Raw genomic sequence first — 11,336 nt, 5'->3', positions numbered from 1 at the left:
AAGAACGGTATTTCTCTCCTCTTAAAGCTAATGCATTTCAACCATCTGGTTGATGGTTCTATTGGTGGCTTCCTTATTGCTCTATTTTGTTGCTCTGGCCGTGTGAAGCTGGCCTTTTAAACACTAATAACATCAACTAGATGGATGCTATTAAGACCTTGCTTCCCACTTTTTCTGAGATCTCCTTCCAATATGTTTATAGAGAGCATAACTCAAGCAAATCCCCACTCTAAGAACGGTATATCTCTCCTCTTGAAGATAATGCATTTCGAACATCTGGTTGATGGTTCTATTGGTGGATCAGGTTCGTTTGAGTGAGTTTTGATTGCGGGCTTCCTTATTGCTCTATTTTGTTGATTTGCCTCTTATTGCTCTATTTTGTTGATTTGGCCGTTTGAGGCAGGCCTTTCATATGTTCTCTGATGTTTTATCCTTTTTGGATTTATGTTCTCTGATGTCTTATCCTTTCTGGATTTCTTCTCACTAGACATTTTTGTCATTGGCTCTCTGGGGATGTTCTCTGATGTTTTATCCTTTTTGGATTTATGTTCTCTGATGTCTTATCCTTTCTGGATTTCTTCTCACTAGACATTTTTGTCATTGGCTCTATGGGGATGTTCTATGATGTTTTATCCTTTTTGGATTTATGTTCTCTGATGTCTTATCCTTTCTGGATTTCTTCTCACTAGACATTTTTGTCATTGGCTCTCTTGGGGTTTGAGCCTGTGGTCTATCAAATGGTTTATCAATTTATTTTCTTTAGTGTCATTCTAATTAATTTTGTGGTTTATCAATTTATTTTCTTTAGTGTCATTCTAATTAATTTTGTAGAATTTTTTTTTATGCCTTGGTCTATCAAATGGTTTATCAATTTATTTTCTTTATCCTTTCTGGATTTCTTCTCACTAGACATTCTTGTCATTGGCTCTCTGGGGTTTGAGCCTGTGGTCTATCAAATGGTTTCAAATGGTTTATCAATTTATTTTCTTTAGTGTCATTCTAATTAATTTTGTGGTTTATCAATTTATTTTCTTTAATGTCATTCTAATTAATTTTGTAGAATTTATTTTCTTTAATGTCATTCTAATTAATTTTGTAGAATTTTTTTTTATGCCCCGGTCTATCAAATGGTTTACCAATTTATTTTCTTTAGTGTATTCTAATTCAATTTATTTTCTTTAGTGTCATTCTAATTAATTTTGTACCTGGTCTATCAAATGGTTTATCCATTTATTTTAATGTGGGATCACAAAATGTGAAACAACACTCTGTAACTCCTCACAAAAGTGAAACAAGACAAATGGGATCACAAAATGTGAAACAACACTGTGTAACTCCTCACAAAAGTGAAACAAGACTGTGTAACTCCTCACAAAAGTTATTAATGAAAGACATTATTATCTTAAAAAACAAACATTTTAATAAAGTCATTATTAATAATAAATTCAAAAAACTTCCCATACAAAAATAGATTAACAAATAAACAATAAGTCTGCTAAATAAAACAATATAAGAAAATAATCTCAACCTGAACAAATAAAACAATATAAGAATATAATATCAACCTGAACCCAAATATTAATCTGAAACTAAATCCCAAAACTGCAGCATTCCCACATATACAACACACTGGTCCCCTGAGATATGCCGTTTTACTGATTTTTCTTTTTTATTTTCAAGAAAATATTATTTTCATCCATGGACTCCATAAATGCCAAACCACTAAGCTTGCATTGAATTGAATCCGCGAAATTGAACAAATATTACAATCATGCCAAGAATTGCTTCTTGCAAGAGACGGGTGTCAAAACCTACTTTCGTGTCAATTTCCCTCAAACATTCCAACCTTGCAATGTAGTAATCAGCCCACGATTTATGAGCGACTTCTACTTTTTATAAAAAAATACAAAATGCTTACTGGACATTCCAGATACAAATATCTTTCATCAGTCCCGATTTCTCTATTTTCAGAAATGCCTGGTCAAGACATCAGTTTTGTGTGATGATCTTTATAACCGCTTAATTCGGCATTTGCACCAAAGTCGTTCCAGAGGCAGTAGTTCTAAATTACCCAACAAGGAATTGTTGGGAGCTCCAACTCAAGAAATTTAACTGGGATGATTATTTTCATCTAGCCAAGCATTTAGCCCATTAAGAATGGGCCGCAGAAGTTTAAAATCTACATGATAACTTGCCTCGAAAACTTTGGCTGGGAAGAGACCAGTATAGACCTCGAGATATGAAATCATAAATGGCCATTCATTTACTGCTTTCAAATAGAAGATATCTCCCCACCACCAGAACTCTTTTTGCTCATAAAAATCCAGTTTATGACTTATGCCCATATTGCAAGGGCAGCCATCATTAGACCTCCCACTAACAGGGCAATGTATGATACAAACTGCAATCTAGGATTGCAGCACATTCCCTTGCTCAGAAAATCTGCAGCAATTAGATCTACTAAAGACATATATATGAGTATTCCAGCAGATATAGAATCAAAGATACCCTCTATAATGAGGGCTCTTGGGCTATTTGGATTGTAAACAGAAGACACTCCGGTTCCAATAGCAATGCCTGCCGGTGTGGTTATGGCAAAGAAACAAGCCATCAGGAAGGCAGAGAGGGATTTAAAACCAGCCTGCAAAGTTACAATGTTGAGTATAATTAGATACGGCTATAAAACACAATGCAGTATATTCAGTAAGAAATCTCAGGATATATACACTGGATTCTAGTAGTAACCTGTGAAACACAGCCCCCAAGTGCAAAGCCTTCAAAGAATTGATGGAAGGTCAAAGCTGCCATTAGGGGTCTGATTGTGCATGGACTCTGTGAAACACCAAGCGAAAGACCAATGATTATAGAATGGGAGACAATCCCCATTTCTAGAACCTGCATTACGAGTTTGCATATTAGAAGTGTAGAGGGCAGAAGAGGTTTAAGATAATGACGAGCTTTGACAAAGTTCAATACGACAACAAATTTGGGTAAGTGGAAATCACCTGGGAAACCACAATATGCCGGATAGAGGAATCAGATACAGATGGAGATGATGTGTGTACATGGCCAAATTCCCCATGAACATGGGCATGTGTTTCATCTGCACAAGAATGATGACCATGGGGGTGGCTATGGCTGTGAGAAGCAGCATGGGCATGTATGCCAACGATATGCATATGACCATCACCATGCGAATCATCTGCCTTCTTGTGATTTGTATCCTCAACAGATGAAGCAGGGGCTATTTCGGGCCAAGACCCTTCCTCAATAGGGTTACAAGTCAAGGTTTCAGCTTGATCCTTTAGGTGTTTCCTTTCATAGTATTGTGTACCCACAAAATCAGCTAGAAGAGTAAAAAAAGCGGCCAACATCGCAATAAAACCAGAAAATGGAAATTTTAACCACGGCGTTTCCGGCAAACATTCGTCTGTAAGGGCCTCTTGAGCATCTGGTAACATGTGGACAAAACCTGTTGCCAGAATAACTCCAGCTGCAAAGGCCTTGGCAATAACAAAAACGCTTCCATCTGTTCTTAGGAATTTGAACCTCCTTCCCAAGAGGGGCAATGCTACTCCACAAGCACTAGTTAACAGAATTAGAAAAACTGCAATCATCTTCATATGCAATGCAAGCTCCTCATTCCGACATCTTATATCTGTATCTTTTCCACAATCAGTTGTCCCCATTGAGTTCAATGCCAACCCTGCCAAAGCAAAAAAGAAAAATCGGAACTTTAGTTTTGAGCAGAGTATATAAGCAAATGTGCCAGTTTAAGAGTTCCTAAATGACTTAATATTAATAGCCTATCACCCACAGGAAATTTAACAGGTTGCCAAGAGAAGATTAGAACACTGATAGAATATTCTGACGAGGTTCTCATTCAATAAATGTTGTAATTGTACAACACTATTCAATTCATGGTCCTCAAGAAATAGAGGATTAACAACTTGTAGGCTGTTCTCAAGACTAAAATAAGAAAGAAGAAAAGGCTCTAAGCCATAGTGAAATCTGTAAGCCTCCAAATCCCCCACAGTAGAATCGACAGCTAAACAATCTGCCATAAACACTTGACAAGTAATATCGGAGACCATGATCAGTAACTTGTAAATAGACAAAACCAGGCCTGCGCTAATTGGTATATTGAACACAATATCTCACATGGCAATGGTTTGAATGACCAGAATCAAACAGAGGAAAGGGCACATAACAATCAAATTTTCCCAGGATTGGACTTAAATTTCGGTTTCACCAGCAGAACTGAAATTATCTCAGGACCAGAATAGGTCCTAAGACCGAACAAATTAAAAAGTGACACGCATATCATTGTAATCATGCAATTCATAGCTAAAAGAAGGAGGACTTACACGCAATAGTTTCCGCCCTCTCTTTTAGAGACAAGAAGCAAACCACTAGTCCTTCAGCACAGCTAGCCACAGAATCCTGCAGGCAGTGTTTACATAAACATTTAGCAATAACTTACCAGGAAAAAAGAAGAAAAAATTACGAAGTGGTGTGAATACTAACAATCGATATGACTACTTGTAACTAAAATTCACTATAAAAGGTCTAGCATATCAATCTGAACTATCACAGCCATACTACATAGTATAGTTTAATTTATATTTTAATGTCCACCTGTTCTCAAATGTGGCCGATAGAATTGAAAAACAGTACATAGATAGAGTACGCAATGGGATTGCATAGATTGTTAGTGAGAGAGACAAGTAGAACAAACTATGAAGCACTAAAATTTGAGAAAGAATCAAGACCAAAAAAACATGCGAAAGACAATAAAACAAGGAATATAAAAGATCATCAGAAAAAGCCTAATTGTTGACAGCAAAAGACACCCAAAGAGCTTTAAGCAAATCCATTTTGATCTTAGCTTTAAGCAATCCACAATCCATTTTTAAGATCAAATCCATTTTGATCTTAGCTTTAAGCAATCCATTTTTAAGATCAAATCCATTTTGATTTTAGCTTTAAGAAATCCATTTTTAAGATCAAATCCATTTTGATCTTAGCTTTAAGAAATCCATTTTTAAGATCAAGATCACACCTAGTTAGACACCTAATTGATGTGTGAAACAACCTTATTTGTGGGACAAGAAATCCCATTTAATCCATTTTGAAATCCCATTTAATCCATTTTGATCTTAGATTGAGCAATCCATTTTTTTGAGCAATCCATTTTTAAGATCAAGATAACACCTAGTTAGACACCCAATCACACCTAGTTAGACAAAACAACCTTATTTGTGGGATAAGAAATCCCATTTAATCCATTTTGATCTTAGCTTAAGCAATCCATTTTTAAGATGGAGATAACACCTAGTTAGACACCCAATTGATGTGTGAAACAACCCTATTTGTGGGACAAGAAATCCCCTTTAATCCATTTTAATCTTAGCTTCAAGCAACCAGAAATCCCCTTTAATCCATTTTAATCTTAGATTTAAGCAATACATTCCATTTTTACGACCTAGATCACACCTAGTTAGACACCCAGTTGATGTGTGAAATAACACTGTTTGTGAGGCAAGAAATCCCCTTTCTACAGGGATTTGACCGCTCAAAGTCTACACAGCTGTAGATAACCTACCCGCTGCAAATTTCCACAGATGTAGATACCTTACCCATTCCAAATTTTCCAAAATTTGAAGGAGGGACCTCCTATTCTTGGCCCATCGTCGATGATAAGGTTCACATTAATATTTGAGGTCAAACCTTATGTTCAGCCTGGAGCTGGCAATGTCGTAAGATTTGGAGCTAAGGGATTTCTAAAAGCATAAGATGACTAGACTGGAGCTAGCAATGCGAGAAGATTTAGAGCAGAGGGTTTTCTAAAAGAGGGGGATGACACTGTCTGTTTCCTAAAAGAACGAGGTGAACAGCCTGGAGCTGGCAATGTTGGAAGATTTGGAGCTTACGGTTTTTAAAAGCACAACGTGATTAGCCAGGAGCTGGCAACATTGGAAAATGTGAGCACTGTGGAAAGATGTGATTACTTACCCTGGAGCTGGCAACGTGAGAAAATGTTGGCAATGTGGAAAGATGTGGCTAGCCTGGAGCTGGCACCGTGGGATGGTTGGGATTTGAGGAGTTTCTGCCGAAATCAAAACATTTTGCAGATAAAAGAAAGCTAACACTCCATGTCCTTGTACTCTATACGAGTCCTCACAGAACAGGAGTGGTACCGTCCCCTACTTCTATCCTAATTAAGAAAATTAACCCAAGTGCCCGAACTATTTATAAAATAATGCCAGTGCCGCACCATATATATGGGGTTTTGGCAACTGGAACTATAAGATTTGAATGTCATCTAAACACGACATTTCTGGTATCGCTCAGGAACTTTAGCGAGATTTGTAAGAGGATGGAAGAGATTTTGAAGAGCATTTCTAGTATCGCTCAGGAATTTTAGCGAGATTCGGAAGAGAATGGAAGTGAAAGAAAGGGAACAAGACTTGTTTTCATCACAAAAATGTATGTCAAATTATCAAAACAATCCCTGCCACGGATTTTCATTGAGACGCAGCAGGGATGTGACCAGGCAAATTTGCAATTAACTAAACACCCATGTAAGATGTGATAAAACAGATACCATTTATGGACTTCATCAGGACCAAGGATTCCACTCTACTGAATTGAAAATGTTAATTAAATTACAGGGCCTGGGTTGGGTTCTAAGACTTAACTTAAGGCCCAAATTGGCGTTTCAAACTTACAAAATTACAAGCCTCAATTATGAGCATGTATATATGAGAAAAATTGCAAAACAATAAAGGTACAGCAAATGACTAATTAAAGCAGCGCAATAGAAGTGAGTGCTCATGCTAATACGGTTTCTGCAATCATTAAAATCCATGGCAAACCCAAATTGCAAAACAATAAAGGTACAGCAAATGACTAATTAAAGCAGCGCAATAGAAGTGAGTGCTCATGCTAATACGGTTTCTGCAATCATTAAATCCATGGCAAACCCAAATTGCAAAACAATAAAGGTACAGCAAATGACTAATTAAAGCAGCGCAATAGAAGTGAGTGCTCATGCTAGTACGGTTTCTGCAATCATTAAAATCCAGCTACAAATCCAAATACATTCCCAATCTCACAGGTAGGGTAAGAACCTGTTCTCAAAGGTCCCAGGCAAAAACCCAAGTAACCCAAACATTTGGGTGCTCAGCCAATGAAACACAAAACTGCAGGCACAGATTCCTTCCTACTGAAAGAAATGCATGAAATCAAACCGAAAACTCTCATTAAAAAAACATAACAAGCAAGCTTTCATCGCCACAGATGCAATAATCGCAAGTATTCAGGCGAAGAAAAATACCTGGAACGCCATCCCTATCACTCTGTAACCTTTAAAGTCTTCCAGTAACCGAATAAAATCCCAACTACGGACTCCGAATAGAACCAATTCGATTCAAAAGAAATATACCAAGTGGGTCGACAGCACAAGAATCCCAAAAGCCGACTTGAGAAAAACTGCCGAACATATCTCTAATAAGCCTAATCAAATCAAGGCTCTACAACACTATGTCGTCATCCAACTTTAAAAATAAAATAAAAGATGCTTAATTATTGTGGCTGAAACGGTCAATATTAATCCAAAATTGACAGCCAAAAAGAACGCAATCACCAGCAAAACCAGGGGATTTTTTTTCAATACGACTCTACTGCAAACTGGATCGAAAAGGACAAACACATCAGTACACAGCATTCATCATCTTCTTCATTTTACTTAAGGAAATTAAGACAAACAAATGCAGAATCAGACATACTTATCGTGAATATACCCGTGTGAATAAATTCAAGAGAAATTTCTGTGTCGTTCGGAGAGGACGAGGATCGGATTTCCAGTTTAATCGCTCGATGACCCACAATCGCAATCTTCGGAATGGAGCCTTATAGGACTCAGATTAATTCCTGGCCATCCGATCGGGCCGCATACCAAACTGCTGCGCTGCCCTGGGTCAGTGTTCACAGGATGATGACATTGTGAGGAAATTCGTCCCAACTGTTTTATGCTTCCTTCCACATTTTAAATTTGGCGCACGCTTCCCGCACGCGACTAAGTGGTTCCACGTGGCAGAGCTTTCGCGACGCTGGCTCAACTATGTCGACAGCCTTGGCTCATTCTTTGATCATTTTTTGGATGTATTTTATATTTTCTTAATTTGGTAAAAAGCAATGCGGCTGATGTGACACGTCATTGGTTTCGCAGTAAAACACCTCGGGCATGTCAGGTCACTGTATGTCCCAAAATGGATGGGTGGTTTTTAGTTTTATGTGGTTCATTGTACCAATGTAGTATTAGCTAGGTTTATTTGCTAATAAATTGCATTACATAGTTAAACATGGCATAGTTTAATCAGGTTCTCTTACCATACCACACCACTATACTTATTACATGATATAATATTAATATGTTACTAATACATATTTATATTTGTTTATCAATGTATTTAGTTTTATGGTAATGTTAAAATAATAATAATATAAAATACAATTTTAAAATTTATTATTAATTACTAATTTTATTAGTATTTTATTGTAAAATTAAGATTTATAATTATCTATAATTTTTTCATAAAAAATTATAAGTTAAAATTCAAAAAAAAATATTTTTATTATTATAAATTTATTTTAGTAATTAAATATTATATTTGAACAAATTTTTGTGTAAATTTTTATTTTATTTTTTATTTTTTATTATAAAATACCATTTATATTTATGAAAAACAAAGTGTTCTGGGTTGTGACATAGGTGATGTGAATGATGTTTGATATTAAATGTGTTTGGATGTTTGTTTATATAGCAAATTCAAATTTATTACCAATATTTTGAAATGTAAACTTTAAATTTATTCAACATCAATAGATAGTATAGTATACCTTTAAAGTGGACATTTAATATGATAGCATTTATAATTTATATTTGAAAGAAAGAAATAATTGTGGATTGTGAAAGGTAACAGGAGTGATGTTTGATATTAGATCTTTTGGAATGTTTATTTATACATTATAAATTTATTTTAATCTTAATATTCTATATAATAAAAAATAAAAGAAGTTAATGTTTAATATTTAAAGTAATATTTAAGTAAATAATATTTATGATTAGTTATGAAAATATAAAGATATACAAATAATTTCTTTATTATTAAAATATTTTTATCTATTTTATTATAATATTTTTATTTATCTTATATAAATATAATATTTTTATAATATTATTTATTTTCATATAGAGTAAAAGTTATTTTTAAATAACATTTTCTAATTTCTATATTATACAAAATTTCATTTTTTTCCTTGTATTTATAAAAATTAAAAATATTTGTATTTATACTTATACCTATTACCAAAATATAATATTATTAATCTTTAATAAAGTAAAGCTTATACTTATATAAATCAAAGTTTTTTTTCTACTTTCAAAGTTGTAAGGAAAGAAAGTGCATGAGACAAATATTAAAATGAAAAAGAATGGCAAGGTATATGTAGCAAGAAAAATTCAAGTTATAATATGAGCTCTACCCCCTCTTAAAGCCACTCATCCCTATGAGTGTCCATACATATGATGCCTATCAAAATAAAATGAACTCTTTATGAATATCCTGACCATGATGTAGTAATAAAATGTTCATCACCAAAAGGGAATATCTCATGATAATTAATGAAGCTTGTTAAACAAGCTAACTAAAGAAAAGAGAAAGGCAAATGTGGAGTCTTGGAAAAATAAAAGTTGTTATGGATATTTCATTGGATAGTTTGTCGTAGCATATCTAATAAAATTAGACCAAGATCTTTATTATGAGGGTTAATTTCCTTAAATTCCAAATTTATTAATTATTGTTTTTATGCTTATGCACGTAATAGATAAAATGCGGAAAAGTATAAAACAATACAATATGATCACACACCATCAATATTAAATAGAAGATGTGTTCTAAGAAATCCGTATGGGAGAAAATTTAGTTGGAAGGTGAGGTTTCTCTACTCTCTCTTTCTCTAAAATGGAAATAATGTGAGTACAAAGGATAAGGCACTCTCTATGGAATCACCTCAGACCTATGGTCTGATAAATTGCTACGAAAAATTAACTTTGTCAATTATGCTCTCTCGCACCCACACCCTATTTCCATTTTCTACTATAGAACAAGATACAATAAAAATGAATAGAAGCATTTTTCCTCCTTGTGGCCCAGTTTTAACATAACCTGATATCCACCTGTGGGTTAAGTTTGACTCCTTCAACTCTCAACTTGAGTTATAACTTTGATCCTTCTAGAGTCTTCTTCATAGTTTTCATATGGCTATGCCATTTTACATGGGTAATGGGGGTTGATGTGGCATCCTCTCGAACCATGTTGGTCAAACAGGAATGTTTACTTTTGGGTAGCATAACTTTTACATATAAACTCTCTTGACATCTTTCTTGAACTGTTGGAAAGGTCTCCAAGTGTAGAACAATGCCTAGGATTTTGACGTGAATGAGAGTTTTTGGACACAAAAATATGCATTTGATGCCTTATACTACTTGTAGAAGGGTTCAAACCTTGATTCTCCAAATTGGTACTCAGATGGTATAATTGGGCCTATGAGTTGATTCCTCCAATTTTTCCACTTTGAAAGCATCAAGGTGGATGAAAAATAATATATTGACCCAATCTAGATCAGGAAGGCTAAGTGCTTCCTCTACAAGGTTGACTATGTATAATGGTTTAATAAAACCTAACATAATATTATGACTCCATTCATGAAGTACACCATAATCCACAACAATCATCACATATGTCTCTCTTCTAAAAGGTTTAGCTTAGGAATTCTTTATCCCCTTAAGATTGGAAGCACCTAATAAGGCCATGTAATAACCGTTAAAATTGTAACTATGTACGATCTTCATAATAATAAATTGTTGATGTATTTTGAACAAATAAATTATTATTATTATTATTTCTTTATTGTCAAGCATATTATTCATGTTGGCATTATGAGACAGGTGTTGTCCTTGATGGCAAACCTCACTAATGACAAATCATAGTGCAGAAGGTCAGCAGCAAGGAATTGATGATCAGACTATAAGAAGAAGAGAAAATTCATATACACAGGTTCATCAAGCCCAAGTTGCATGTACACGCAGGTTGGCTTCAGTAAAAGCGCGTGTATGTGGAAAACTCTTTTTTGGTCCATGGCGGTTATTCCTTGGAAGTTGTGCCTATGGTTTCAGACCATGGTGTCTCGACGGACGTGTCGATCCCTAGTTTTGAGTTGATGGTTTTGGATTTCTATGGTTTTGGCTCGTGGTATTGAGCAAGGCCTAA

General features: G+C 34.9%; 1 protein-coding gene across 5 annotated transcripts; it reads right to left on the bottom strand.

Moving 5' to 3' along the window:
* Positions 1-2,057: 2,057 nt before the first annotated feature.
* On the bottom strand, positions 2,058-8,009 carry LOC149195818 (zinc transporter 4, chloroplastic-like). 5 transcript variants are annotated; one of them, XM_089405422.1, is made up of 6 exons: positions 7,791-8,009; positions 7,340-7,692; positions 4,368-4,443; positions 3,006-3,706; positions 2,746-2,895; positions 2,058-2,641 (listed from the first exon to the last, which is right to left on the bottom strand). In XM_089405422.1, exons 2-6 carry the CDS (start codon positions 7,349-7,351, stop codon positions 2,336-2,338), a joined length of 1,245 nt encoding a protein of 414 aa, XP_089261548.1. In that variant the 5' UTR covers positions 7,352-7,692; positions 7,791-8,009; the 3' UTR covers positions 2,058-2,335. The 5 variants fall into 5 exon arrangements, with proteins under 5 accessions (XP_089261548.1, XP_089261549.1, XP_089261550.1 ...); XM_089405423.1 differs by having other exon boundaries at positions 7,340-7,494; XM_089405424.1 differs by lacking the exon at positions 7,340-7,692.
* Between the last annotated feature and the right edge of the window lie 3,327 nt (positions 8,010-11,336).

Source organism: Pinus tabuliformis, chromosome 2_2 (genome assembly GCF_031772625.1).
Source record: "Pinus tabuliformis cultivar Carrire ecotype Pingquan chromosome 2_2, CPIR1, whole genome shotgun sequence".
NCBI classification, from domain to species: Eukaryota; Viridiplantae; Streptophyta; class Pinopsida; order Pinales; family Pinaceae; genus Pinus; species Pinus tabuliformis.
This window is presented reverse-complemented; position numbering and strand designations above follow the sequence as displayed.

What these genes read in the sequence shown, in the direction of transcription:
- LOC149195818 (XM_089405422.1), bottom strand. An exon ending in GAGGGCGGAAACTATTGCGT is followed by an intron (nt 3,707 to 4,367) that starts GTAAGTCCTCCT and finishes TTGCTTTGGCAG; the next exon opens with GGTTGGCATTGAACTCAATG. An exon ending in TTGGGGGCTGTGTTTCACAG is followed by an intron (nt 2,642 to 2,745) that starts GTTACTACTAGA and finishes GTAACTTTGCAG; the next exon opens with GCTGGTTTTAAATCCCTCTC.